The sequence below is a fragment of the Poecilia mexicana genome, unplaced genomic scaffold (assembly GCF_051168715.1).
Source record: "Poecilia mexicana isolate PSO_F unplaced genomic scaffold, ASM5116871v1 scaffold_11, whole genome shotgun sequence".
Lineage (NCBI taxonomy): Eukaryota > Metazoa > Chordata > Actinopteri > Cyprinodontiformes > Poeciliidae > Poecilia > Poecilia mexicana.
Genome location: NW_028263380.1, coordinates 24683396 through 24696889, shown reverse-complemented (window position 1 = coordinate 24696889; position 13494 = coordinate 24683396). Strand labels below are relative to the sequence as shown.

General features: G+C 36.0%; 3 protein-coding genes across 3 annotated transcripts; 1 reads left to right on the top strand and 2 right to left on the bottom strand.

The window, feature by feature from the left end:
• Positions 1–562: 562 nt before the first annotated feature.
• On the bottom strand, positions 563–4914 carry psmb8a (proteasome 20S subunit beta 8A). The gene is made up of 6 exons (XM_088010464.1): positions 4626–4914; positions 4222–4363; positions 3303–3414; positions 2500–2629; positions 1198–1402; positions 563–796 (listed from the first exon to the last, which is right to left on the bottom strand). The coding sequence occupies exons 1-6, from the start codon at positions 4773–4775 to the stop codon at positions 708–710; spliced, it is 828 nt and encodes a 275-aa protein (XP_087866590.1). The 5' UTR covers positions 4776–4914; the 3' UTR covers positions 563–707.
• A 409-nt stretch (positions 4915–5323) lies between these two features.
• psmb13a (proteasome 20S subunit beta 13a) lies at positions 5324–8284 on the bottom strand. Its single transcript, XM_088010463.1, has 8 exons — positions 8152–8284; positions 7845–7932; positions 6791–6888; positions 6420–6560; positions 6186–6301; positions 5991–6049; positions 5700–5851; positions 5324–5553 (listed from the first exon to the last, which is right to left on the bottom strand). Exons 1-8 carry the CDS (start codon positions 8211–8213, stop codon positions 5442–5444), a joined length of 828 nt encoding a protein of 275 aa, XP_087866589.1. The 5' UTR covers positions 8214–8284; the 3' UTR covers positions 5324–5441.
• psmb12 (proteasome 20S subunit beta 12) lies at positions 8255–13288 on the top strand. The gene is made up of 6 exons (XM_088010465.1): positions 8255–8353; positions 8789–8859; positions 10810–10941; positions 11454–11583; positions 12395–12539; positions 12871–13288. The coding sequence occupies exons 1-6, from the start codon at positions 8306–8308 to the stop codon at positions 12996–12998; spliced, it is 654 nt and encodes a 217-aa protein (XP_087866591.1). The 5' UTR covers positions 8255–8305; the 3' UTR covers positions 12999–13288.
• Positions 13289–13494: the final 206 nt, after the last annotated feature.

The window sequence follows — 13494 nt, the reverse complement described above, 5'->3', positions numbered from 1 at the left end:
AGGTGACCAAGGCCTTATTGTTGAACTCAAACCTTCCTAAGAAAAGGGTGTGTTTTGATCTACTTGGGATTATTAGAAAAGACATCAGATAACAATGTCTCCAAGACAGTGATGGATATGAGATTATCAGTCTAAGCAGTCAGCCAATGAAACAAGCACAGCAACGGTTCTAGTCAATGCAAACGCACCAAAAGGGTGGATAAACCCTATAATAAAAAATGAGTGCAAAAGGGGAACCTTTGGTTGGATCCTCCAGGCAGCTTCGGGCCAAGATCGAGATGGACAAAGAACTCTGCAGCTGAAGAAGAGCCGAAGACTGTTCTGCACATGGGGACCAAACTGTCAGCCCCTATGTGACCTCTCACAACATTTCAGAAATACTACATGGGCTAGTTGCCTTCATGTGGAGGTGTTACACTGGAGGTATCACACTAATTGTTTGATTTACTTGATTAAGTCAGGGTTGCATCTGACATCAAAGTTTGCATTGAGGTTGAAGGTCAAAAGGTTGATACTGAATCTCACACATAAACCAGCTCATTTTAGAGATACTGACTCCATATTGTCTTCTGTAGTATTTTATTATCACTGAAACATTTTTGGTATGTTCATAAGACATTTTTTAGTAACTGGAAATGAATAAAACACAGAACACTTTAGTTACTAAGATCACTCCATATCCTGTGCTGATGATTTGATGAAGGAACTTAAAACATTCCTTCTTTGTAGCGATGAATCAACTCAGACACATCATCCTTGCAGACCTTTATCCAGCCATCCTCTCGCATGTGGTACACTAAACAAACAAACAACAATTAGATAAGAAAATGCATAAACATATAGTCATTCATACATAAATAGTACTGGCTAATCATTTTTTGGGTTTTGTAGGTTTGCATCATTTAATGTTTTGTGGATGTGACATGTGTTTATTCATTTTTTTTAAAATTCATTTGTATTTCACCTGTCTCTCAAGTTGTTTTTACTATTTTTTAGCAATACTGGTTCTGTGTTTCTTTTGTATGAATCACCTCAGGTTACTTTACTGTATCAAAATATAATTGTTCTTACAATAATTAAGGAAGTTAACACTCATGTATCTCCAAGGTTAAAAATTAATATAGAACCATTATTTTTTCAGTTTAAAACAATGAACAGTAAACAGACAACCAAAGTTCATTATTAAAGTGTACTCACTGTTGACTACCCCTCCTGAATAAGCGTCTCTGTGCGTAGCATGAGTAATGCCTCGGCGGCCGAGTTCATACGCCTCCTCCACGGTCATGTCCTCTCTGTAGCCGCTGTCCACCACACCGTAGGCGTAGCTGTTCCCACATCCAGTGGAGAACATGTGGCCAGAGAAACGAGTTCCATTGTCATCCACATAGTACAGACCTGGACCCTGAAGAACACAAAGGCACTTTATTTATAATCCTAGTTTGATCTTTATTACAAAAAAATGACACAATACTGACTTTGACAACTAAGTTATTTTAAAGGTAACAAATTAGCCTTCTTCAATCGTGGCTAAATACCATAATTTGATACTCATATGCCCACCCACAGAGCATTTAAATAAACAGATTATTTGGTGTGAAGCCACTCACACAACCAAATTCTCAACCCATGAGGTCTAGGTAATCACACTGGAGGACAACTAAGACAGATCTTGACAGGGCAAGACAGTGCTTTGAATTGCCTTGTTGCTGAAAATGTGATATATAAATAAAATTGCCTTGCCTGGCTGATCCGAGCATTTTAACAGGACTGATTACTTTCTTGTGAAGTATAAATGTAATTTGAACAAATTGCTAGTCGTTGCATTTTCTGCTGACAGTTTTGTTGTGTAAGCTGTATTCTTGTTAGTAATACAATTCCTTCTTAAGCACCATTAGAAAATTTACTCTCCCTCTGTTCAGACCCAATTTCTGGCTATGTGCATCAGGATTGCTGGGAAAATTTTGGAACTAATCATACTAATCATGAAACTATTTAAAACTCTTACAGTACTCTGTTAAGCACTTTTTTTTCCCCCAAATAATTCTATCATTGTTTTTGTAAAGCAAAACTTCCTCTAATGCAGGGATGCCCAAAGTCGGTCCTTGAGGGCCGGCATCCTGCATGTTTTAGTTCTCTCCCTAATGGTAGTAACAACCTCCTCAGCAAGTCAATGCTCTCCTTAGGCCTTCTAACGAGCCATCATTTGATGCAGGTGTGCTAAACCAGGGAGAGAATAAAACATGCAGGATGCCGGCCCTCGAGGACCGACTTTGGACAGCCCTGTTCTAATGGAATATATGCAATATTTTGCAATGTAATCCTTAATTTACCCTACATTTGTTAGGAAATTTCTGATACTATAGTAATGAAACAAAATCACTGTCTACTCACTATGATTTAAATGTCTGTGTTCCGCTGATAAAACAATTTAAGACTCATCTCTTTCCTTCAGTAAAAGAAAAGACTTCAACTTCTCCATAAAACACAACCACACCTCACCTGTTTGTCCCATCCACAGATCATGCTTCCCATGGAGAGGCCCATGCCTCTGTAGCCCAACATCATATTGGACAGCAGCTTTGATGCAGCAGCCACAGAAATCCTGTGACCATTTCTCAGCCTGTACAGCCTAGACAAAGTAAAATTTGATCATTCAACAAGCTAACACCACAGCAAGCAGGTTCATTGAACGACAACTAGTAAAAAATCACGAATGCTGCAATCACTACTACTTAAAGCAATACTTATAATAATCATTATTCCATCAAAAAAATACATTCAAGCGTCCAGAATAATTGGTTTGGTGCATACAAAAAGATAACTGTATATAAAAGTATGGCATGATCAAATGTTGCTGTAAAACAAATATGAATAAAGCTAATCTGGTTTCATTTCATTAAACATATATGAAAAGATTGGACCTTTAGCGCCAATCTTTGTTAATATCTTCTGTTTGATTTAAAAATCTATTGTAAATTGTAAAGGCTGAATTCTTTATAAGTAAATGCAGGATTTCTGAAAGTCTCTTAAGTAGAGGAATTTCAGTTAATTTTAGGATTGTGCTCAAAGGCTTGATCTAGCAGAATTTCCAGCTTTATGGTAAATTATTTTTAATTTGAATCAAATCAAATGGGATTGACCAATTTCTACTCAATGCCAGCAAAAAAGAATCAAGACTTTTCCCCCCTAGTTTTTAGAATTACTAACAGTTCTTTTGAGTTTTTAATTTATGTAATGGTATGTAACTAAACTGCCAAATAAAATCATTATCAATCTAGAACATACAAAAAAATGTGGCGTACCTGCATTCTTTGGCCAGTAGCCGCTCCCAGTGCTGGCAGTCAGCAGCGCTACCTGACATGGTCCCCAGTAGGTACGAGTTGATTTCTATCACCTTGTTGGCATCCTTTGATGCTGCAGAACAAATACACATGAGATTTATTCCTTCATAGTCAAAACATAAAGACAAACATTCTGTTGTGACCGATTACATTTGGTATGAACTGTTTTACAGTTGAAATAGCTTTTTTTTCCTTTTCAGTGTTAATAAATGTGTTGTTTCTCTTTATTAGAAGATTAAGCAAACAAAAAGACTAGATTTTACATTGTGCCATACATAGATTTTTCTATATCCACATTTTTATAGATTAAGTAAGACATATTTTCTATGTTTCTCACACTTTTGGTCTTTTCTGCATCCAATTAACAGCAACAAAAATAAAATCCTTGTTGGTGAAACATTTAAATTGAAAATAAATATGTTTCTGATTGCCTAATCAGAAAGAACAAAAATAAGACAAATGGAAATTAAAGAAAACTAATTATCACTTTGTTGTTTAGATAAAAGATAGAGAACAGTGATGTGCAAAAGGTTATATTGATGATGAATAATATTGAAATTTTATAGTTTTAAAGGTAAAGAAGTTGAGACAAAAGCTTTAATTTTGACACAATTTTGAGAAATTTTCAGCACATCTTCATGAGCTAAAAGTTCGTAAAAGGTGGAGTTATTTTGAATGGGATTCTAAAACAACCCACTTAATTCACAAATCCATATAGCAGATGCACTACCTTAAAGCCCAGACACTCAATCTTTTAGGTATTGACGCTACAAGTAATTATAATTGCTTATTCTTTCTCTTGAATTTTATTTGTTCTCTTCCTCGTTGATTTTTTTGTTTGTTTGTTTGTTTTTATGCGAGTGGCAGTCATTAATATTACCCAGGTAGTTCCCAGCTGAAGCTCTGGAGTCCACGGCCACGATGACTCCATGCCTGAACTTGAAAGCCAAAGTGGTGGTGCCATGGTTCAGGTCAATGCAAACTCCTCCGTCATGGTTGCAGGACTTCAGAAACCCAGAGGGCTGCAACAAGAAGGATCAAATCAACGGGAGGCACGACGCGAAACAACGCAACTAAATAAGTCATATGATAATATGTAAACAGTGTCGCTTTCATAACAAAGTATAATTTTACTTGCCATTAAGAAACATGTATTACATTTTCGGAAACACGTAACTTCACGTTAAAAACAAGAGAGGCATGAAATAACCATCAAATCTGACGCTTTGCTTAGGTGTCGTGTAACTTTTCTTGTCTTTTATAATTAGTTTAAGTTATACTCACATCCTCACCCAGAGGGACAGCAAACTCCTGGGTTTTGGTGTTGAAGGTGTAGTGGTTCGGTCGGTCCACAAGCCGAGTCTGACCGAACGGGAGAATCTGCGCTCGGACTTCAGAATAAGGCTTAAAACCGCTCACTTCAAAAAGTGCCATTGTGTTTTAAATACCAGACCTTATTTATTATGGTAGCTGTTTGATATAGTTCCTACAAACGCTCCAGAAACCAGAAAGCGTTTGGCGAAGCTGATCGATGATTTCCTTGTACTTGACAAAGAAACTGAAAGTGAAAGAATTCGAAAAAAGCTGTTTTTTTCTTTGAAGTCCCTTTTTCTAGCTTTTCTCACCAAAAACACCCCATTTACAAGCAATAAAAAGGGATCTTTATTCACAGATTGAGTTTATTTAATACTATACTGTGTCAAAATTCACCGAAATAAAAAAAAAAATGCTTGGAAAATATTAGCCAATAGGAGAGCTTTATTTTACATCACAATCAGTCACTATGAGGAAGGGCAAGACGGAGGTTTTGGGAAGAAAACTGGACAGAGATTCAGCAAGTGATTTATTACAAAAATGTAAAAGCAGTAAAATATCTCATTATGCATCAAAATACTAACTTATATACCTCTAAAGTGTATATATGACTGTTGTTAAGTAGGTTAGATCATTAACTTTAAATAGCAGAGGGACAATAGTCAATGTTATTGTTTTAAAAATGATTTATTGAAAATGTTCAGCAGCAGAATGCAAACTAGAATGATATTGAAAATTATTGTTTATGCTGTATTAATTTTTTTTTGTTGTTGTTAGTTGTGTAGTTTAGGCAGTGTCCATCTTCTGCACAGCTTCTTGTACAACTTCCAGCTTCAAGGTGACAACATTTTCTGTCAGGACTGGAGTTGTGCCCGGACGATATCTATATTTAATATTCCTAGGAGAAAGAACAGGAGAAATGGCTTTTATTGCTATAACTCATAATAAAGTTTATGTACAAACTTTTCTTCCTTCTTTTCTACAGATCAGCCTGGATGTCAACTAAAGCTAAACATATGATTTCTCATCTCTAGCATTACACACCTCTTGTCCTTGTACTCTGACTCCTGGTAGGGTCTGATGTAGTCCACTCCTTGTTTAGTTATCACACAGATGTCGATGTTGTTGCCTGAGCCGAGGTCACTCATGATGCCAGCGTGGATGGACGCTCGTACCAACTCCTTTGCCTCCTCCAGCTGAGACAGAAAATCAACAGCAAGACAGAAAGGAACAAACAAATCACAGAGGTTATAAGGTCACAATGATTATTTGTTTGATTTTAAAATCAAACAGCAACACTCTCAAGAGCTCTCCACACACTGCCAAGTGTTATACCTCTAGATTATGTTTGAACCCATCTTCTAAAATGCCAAGAGCAGCCAGATCACCTGATCCTGTGAATAGAAAGAAAAGTATTTTTAAACACAAAATCAGTAAGAAATAAACATCTGTGAATTGAAACATATTGTATACCCAAATATCATGAAAAAAAACCCACAATTATTATTTGTGCTGTATGACATTACTTACCCATTGCAAGGTAAGGGACCTTATTTACACTCCCATATGGACCCACAGTGTACAGGTGGTTCCCAGTACAGTCCACTCCTCCCAGTATCAGGTTGGCACCAATCTGACCGTGATACCTGAAGACAAGAGACCAAATAAGATTAACACACAAACATTAAAATAACAAGAAATAATACTGTTTTTTTATGTGATTCCAACATATTGTCGAAGTAGACACATGCACAAAGTGCTGACCTGTACAGCATATCCTGCAGGATGTTAACAGCCATGACAACACGAGGGTTTCTCCCGCTGTTCAGTGAGAAGATGGAGAGGTTGGATGACAGAAGCTCTGTGGTTTTCTCTGTGTCTGCTGCTGTTCCTGCTCCACAACAACTAAAAGACAGAGAGAAATCAAAGATTATGACACACACAATGAACGAAATGAAGTATCTAGCACTAATGGCCATTTTTGATAGTAATCAGACAGGAAATAGCCAAAGAGAGAAGCAGGGAAATGTCCAAAGGTCAGAAGCAAACCTTGAACAACTGCCTCTTTAAATGGGGCATCTGCTTTACCTCTTTTTTCTTCTCATTGTTTTTCGTGTAAAATTCTTGAAACTTACTATATATTTGGGGAAATATAATGGATCTTGGCACACATCTTGTCAGCCACCACTTCACTGGATGTGGCTCTTGTGTCGGCTCCAAGAACAACTCCATCCTGCAGGAGCAGAGACAGATGGGACATTAGGACTCAAATAACTGGATTACATCTGTGTTTAGACGAGTTAGTACAGTAAGAAAAAAACACTTTAATGTGAAAAAAGGATTCACAGAACTCAACAGCTTAAATGGTTAAGAGAAAGTTAATATGTTTTAGTTTAATTAAAACAATGCACTAGTTAATTATCAGAAAACTGTATTACAAAGGACAAAAGTGGGAAGATAAGACATTTTACATTACATACACTTTACATTGTACCTTTACACACTGCTAAAACAAAGTTGTACTTTTATTTTATTTTAAAAATTAAAATTACTCTATGTTCTTGGGTGTGATATGAGTAAATTAGCCATATTACCAGATTTGGAAAGTTTGTAAATATCTCATAAGAGAACAAAATATTGGGTTGCACAGTTGGTAGAGCTGTTGCCTTGCAGCAAGAAGGTTCTGGGTTCAACTCCCAGCCCTGGTCTTTCTGCATGGAGTGGGTTATCTCCGGGTACTCTGGCTTCCTTTCTAAATTCTCCCTAGGTGTGAGTGCATGTGTGCATGGTTGTCTGTTCTGTTAGTCTCTTTGTTGCCCTGCAACAGACTGGGTGTACCCCACCCCTTGCCTGGAATGTTAGCTGGAGCCAACCCCACTAAGGGACAAGAGTCCACAAGGGTGTAAGTGGATGGATAGAGAACAAAATATGCTCGAATTAACCAGATATGAATCTGACTGATTCTGATTACATTGGATATTAAAAGCCAAACTCACACAGCTACAGATATCAACTTTGTACAAAGATGCTACAAGACACCACCCTCAGATGTTCTTGGGTCATACCTAGAGGTTAAATTTTGGGGTGCTGAAATGTGTAATTAATAAGGTTTTCATAATGACTCATATAGTCTCTAATAAAAATTTATTTTTGATAATTTACTGCTGCAGTTTAAACTACGTCGCCCACCTTGAACACAACTCCTGCTATTGTAGTGCCAGTTTTCAGAGGTTTTGGTGTCTGTCCTCCTTTAAATAGACCCTCTAACGCAGCATTTCTGGAGAGAAACGGAGGAAGTAAGTTAGTGGTAGTAGTTAACCATTTATAACCAGAACATAGAAGTGTACACGCCATCTATTGTTGTTCTCAATCTAATAAATAAGGAAAATGTTAGTTTCATTTTTGATACCGATGAAAGCCCAGAACACCCAAGTTACTTTTTGTTTTATTTTAAACTAACGATTAAAAATACGCATAAGACAAATAAAGGCCATACCTCGTCGCGTTTTCAAAATTAAACCCAGCTCCGGGAGTTTCGAGGACAGTTGACAGCGCCATAGTTGATTTTCTGCGGCTTCCCTGCGCGTCTCGGTTGAGGTCGCTGTTCTGAGCGTCACGGCTCCTTCCTTTCTTTCGATTTTACAGAGAAAATGGAGAAACACTACACGGACTCAAAAGTCAAAGGAGTCAGCACAGGGGTGAGTAAATCCGGACAGGTTAACTTTTATTCATAATTGCTGCAGCATATTGTTACGGATGACCAGTAACCTTTTTACGTGTGAACAGGTGAACAGTTTGAGGAGCAGCTCACCTAAAACAACGTGACACGTATCCGTTCAACATTTATTTATTAACCTGAACAAGTAAACGCCTGACCGTTTTCTTGTACTTTTTGTAAAATAAAAGACATGGCTTCAATTTGGGTTTTAGTTTCTGTCCTATTTTAAAGTATTCAAAGTCAAAACTCCAAGTCCCAGAATTCCTCGCACACATATGTTGCTACACAAAGGAAAAACAGTCTTTAAATCTGTTTCAGCAGGGAGAAACTGCTCCTTTATAACAAATTATTTACTTATTCATATATCGGTCAAAGCATACTATTATCACCAGTTTTCCAACTTTCCCCCCCTCAGACCACCATCCTGGCTGCAATCTTTAATGGAGGAGTTGTGATTGGGTCAGATTCCAGAGCGTCAATAGGAGGGTAGGCATGTTGTGTTGATATGACAATAATTCTTCTGTGTTACACACATACATGATTAATTCTGATAACTCAAAATTTAAAGAGATATAAAAAAAAAAAATCCCAAACTGTTGCTATATCTAGAACAGTGGTCCTCAATTATTCAGAGCTTATAGTTTTTCTATTGTCACACTTCATATAAATGAATTTTAAACTTCATGGGATGTTGAGAAGTTAATCATTTGAATCAAGTGCGCTGGAACAGGAACACAATGGAAGGTCTCTTGCACCAAGTTTGAGGACCACCGGTCTAGAAACAGACGAGATTCATTTTATCTATGCCCAATAAAAAAAACTTAACATTTTAAAATAAATGTTTCAGTATATTGCTCTGTCAGGTCTTTGGCAAAGCATTTATATTGAGATTGTTTTAAACTGGTATCTTAAAACAGTATTTGTAGTTAATACACTTGACACTATAGAATTTTTAGTCACTTCGATTATTCCTTGATCCTGCATGTTTCTTGATTTTCTATGGTTAAAATTAAGGCATTCATTAAATACATTTTTAAAAAAATTCCTCAACTGACAAAGTGGAATCCAGCTTCATTCTCAGCAAGATGTAAACGATAATATTGAATACATGATAAATTTTACTGTTCACTTCATAAGCAACTTGCTAATCAAACCTGATATAGTAAAACTGTACTACATCAAATGTACTGTACAGTACAGATGTACTATATCCACCAGACAATAGTATTATCATCTTTATAGAAATATTTCACAAAGTTATTCCTGGGGCAGAAAAATTTTGAAACATGTAGTTAACAGTTTAGAATAGGTGGCGAAAAAAGCACAAACATGTGAAATCACCTTGCATATTGTCATTGCCAGAAGCTACTTATCAGGATTTTAGTTTAGCTTTTCAAATATGTTTAATGCCAGAAAAAGTAGCAAATCAAGACAGATGAAAAAATAATACTCAAAATATTAAAAATATGTAATACAAAAATATTCCGACATCAAATATTCCAATTTCTAAATATTGACACTGAATGAAGAAAAACACACTGCAGTAACAGATACTTAAATAATACCTTTTATATGTCAGGCTAACCTCTTAAAAGATCATCTTTAGGGGTGCACTGATTGCAGTTTTCTGGCCAATCATCGACTACCAATCTTTTAAAAAGCTTAACCTGCCAATTTTGGCCGATACCAACTTTTTGTGTGAAATGTTGCTCAATATAGCAAGAAAGTTGTTGAGTTGGCAACGGTGGAGTGACTATTGTTAAATGTAAATGTGCAGACATAACTGGGTGGGCTGGACTGTCAGCTGGACCTTTCTCACAGGGCAGTGGTTGATTCTTAGAACTTTGCCAAGCTAGATAAGATCGGTGGATAAGATCGCGGCTTCACATGTACAAATTATCAATCTCCCAAATTTAAGAATATCGGTGCACCCCTAATCATCTCGATGACAAAGCGATAATTTACTTTTTCTATATATTTTTTTCTAGATTTGTAAATCATAAAGTATGACAAATGTCTGAGGTAATTTGGATTTCTGTGGCTACATCTGAAATACAGTGGCATGAAAGTAAAAAAACCTTGATAAAAAAAGTCAGAAAGTTAGTCAATATTTGAGTTGAAATTCTGGACTTGAGTGTGAAAGCTAGGTACATTATCATGTTGTGCTTTCAATAATATTTTATCATGTTTTTTTAAGAGGAGGAATGGTTGTTGTCCCAAAGGTCTTACGAATAAATTATTGTAATTTACTGAACTAAAAGATGCGCAGAAACTAAACTTGAAGGGCAAAATGATGAAATCTGACTGAAATGATTTACGCTGGCTTAGTTAAAACATAATTCTTATTAGCTTCGCCTTTGCATTTCTAAGTATCTGATATCAAAGTATCATCCTGATTCTAAAAGAAATGTCTCTCTGTCCTATGACTTTGTTCAGGGATTATGTATCTTCTAAGACCATCAACAAGGTAATTCAAGTTCATGACCGGATTTTCTGCTGCATTGCTGGTTCACTGGCAGACGCTCAAGCCGTCACCAAGGCTGCAAAGTCCCACCTGTCCTTCCACAGGTATTCACACTTAAAAACATTTACATCATTATTTCCAGTAAGTATTTCAGTATAAAATTGAATTAATTAAGGTTCATGATTCACCATGCAAATGGAAAAAGAGAATGAAGATCCAAGTTTTTTTAAAAATGAGTTGGACTTAATTCAGTTAAATGTAATCAAATAAAGTTTGTCAAACCTACTTTATTTCGATTTGGTTAACTTGACAACTTAGTAAAATTAATATATTCGCTTGGATAAACGTAATTTGATTGTTTGTAGCAAATTAACAGCATTTTTAAACTTGGATCACCTGTTTTCTTTTTGCAGTGAACACTGAGGTAACCATCCCAAAAGAAAATAGTTGTAGTTTGAAAGTTTTAATATTTATATAATATTACACAGCAATTAACACATTGATTATATAATTGCGTAGCATTATTAACTTGACCTTTTCCAGATTATGTACATCTGCTTATTTCTTTCCTGCTCTCACTTATTTGCCTCTTTTGTCTTTTTTAAATCTGGAATAGTGTTCAGATGGAAAGTCCTCCTCTTGTGGTCGCTGCAGCGTCTGTCCTGAAGGACCTGTGTTACAAAAACAAAGAGGAGCTGCAGGCCGGCTTCATGACAGCCGGCTGGGACAGGAAGAATGGACCTCAGGTCCGTCACTGGTGATTAGACATACAATATGCACTGTGAAAAATTAATTGCCCACAATCCCTTTTCCCCAACCCACACACACACATACAGATTTATTCCATAGATCAAAATGGAAATATCAAATTATGATTTTAATAAAGAAAAAAATCTACTGATCTAATTGCTCCCTACTTATTGTGTCACTGTTGGTAGAAAACAGTTGTCAAGCATTTCCAAGCACTGCAAACATATTTCCTACATCATTTAGGAGAAATTTTCACTCAACCTCAGTCTAATTAGCAGAATTATTTCTAATTCAGATTCACTGAAATCTCTTTCAAATTGTTGAATCATTAACTTCAGTTTTAACTGAGGCAGTGAGGCGTGTTGTGCTTTAAACATTGTTTTGGATTCTTTTGTGACCTACTGGAAGGATGAAGTTAATTTAAACTTTATTTACCAAATAATATGGTGAATTATAGTTAAACTATGATTTTATCAATGGGAAGGAGAGTCATTTTGTTGTCACACTGGACCCGGTTGTCATGTTTCATGTACTAGAATCTAAGTGCAGAGAGATTAGTAGACTGACATAGTGAGACTGCATTGAGCCTTAAAATCACAACATTCATAGATCGACACAGGTTGGTTTGGATAGCTGTCTTTTCTAAATAAAAGGAATCCTCATTTAATTTATCTTTCAATAAAATTGACATCATGACCTGAAAGTTTCAATGTGGAAAAGTAGCAAAGCAGAAGAAATCTGTAAGAAAATCTGATTTAACATCAGTGTACTTTAACTTCACACCTGATGTTTCTCTTCTCTCTGCAGGTTTATGTTGTGGCTCTGGGTGGAATGTTACTCAATCAGCAGGTTACCATCGGCGGCTCAGGAAGTACCTACATCTACGGATACGTTGACGCTAAATACAAACCCAACATGACCAGAGAGGAATGTGTGCAGTTTGCCACCAATGGTATAATTACTGATTCAGTTCCTATCGCATTTTAGTGTGGATTTTTAATAGAGTACCTTCCAATGTTTGAAATTTGATTAATGGTAGCTGCAATTTAATTATTAAAAAATAATGTGATAACAAAAGACAGATGCTAAGTGAAAGAATGAGTTTAATATATTCCAAAAAATGATTACAGAAAATTATGGATGTTAGAGATGATTAATAAGCAAGGGAATCAGAATTGTATCCTATATGTTTTATCCTGAATCAAACCGGTTAATGTCACAGTAGCTTTGGCTGTATTCTATGCCTGTTGAACCTGACCTATTTTCCTCTTTTCACTCCGCAGCTCTTGCTCTGGCGATGGGAAGGGACAACGTCAGCGGAGGTGTTGTTCACCTGGTGGTGATCACAGAAAAAGAGGTGGAGCATGTGGTTGTACCTGGAGACAAGCTGCCAAGATTTCACGATGAATGAATGATTTTTTATGATTTAGTTTTACATACATGTTTGAATTTTTGGAATGATCTCTTTGAATTTCTAATTGATATAATTTGTTCTGTCTTAGCTATTGGCTACAAGAACACTCTTTCCATTTCATGTTAGGTGAGCAACCTTAGTGTCATTTAAATAAACAATTGGGTATCTCATGTGAAAGACAGGTGTCTGTTTTTTAATAAGTAATAGTTAAGTTTATGACCAAAAAATAACTACAATTCTATTTGAATACGTCTATCCAAGAAAATAAAACATTTTGTTTTCCAAGACCTCATTGTGCTCTCTTTATTTATTTTACCAAATATACAGTCAATATTTCTATTAATATGTTGATTGCACTACATCTTAAATAAGCAAAAAATATTAAATTTTTGAGAGAATTTATGTATTTTATGTACTAAATTCTGCAAACTCTTCTACGTCCTGCACATTAATCCTAAGGGAGTGCTGACTGTTGTACGTATTACAAAGGAGA

Excerpts from the sequence above, each read along its gene's own strand:
- psmb8a (XM_088010464.1), bottom strand. The coding sequence starts at position 4,775 with ATGGCACTTTTTGAAGTGAGCGGTTTTAAGCCTTATTCTGAAGTCCGA. Across the intron at positions 4,364-4,625 it reads CTGTCCCTCTGGGTGAGGAT|CCCTCTGGGTTTCTGAAGTC; the intron begins GTGAGTATAACT and ends TTCTTGTTGCAG. Across the intron at positions 797-1,197 it reads TTCAGGAGGGGTAGTCAACA|TGTACCACATGCGAGAGGAT; the intron begins GTGAGTACACTT and ends TTGTTTGTTTAG.
- psmb13a (XM_088010463.1), bottom strand. The coding sequence starts at position 8,213 with ATGGCGCTGTCAACTGTCCTCGAAACTCCCGGAGCTGGGTTTAATTTT. Across the intron at positions 6,302-6,419 it reads CTGCAGGATATGCTGTACAG|GTATCACGGTCAGATTGGTG; the intron begins GTCAGCACTTTG and ends TCTTGTCTTCAG. Across the intron at positions 6,050-6,185 it reads GGTCCCTTACCTTGCAATGG|GATCAGGTGATCTGGCTGCT; the intron begins GTAAGTAATGTC and ends TTCTATTCACAG.
- psmb12 (XM_088010465.1), top strand. The coding sequence starts at position 8,306 with ATGGAGAAACACTACACGGACTCAAAAGTCAAAGGAGTCAGCACAGGG. Across the intron at positions 8,860-10,809 it reads TCCAGAGCGTCAATAGGAGG|GGATTATGTATCTTCTAAGA; the intron begins GTAGGCATGTTG and ends GACTTTGTTCAG. Across the intron at positions 11,584-12,394 it reads ACAGGAAGAATGGACCTCAG|GTTTATGTTGTGGCTCTGGG; the intron begins GTCCGTCACTGG and ends TTCTCTCTGCAG.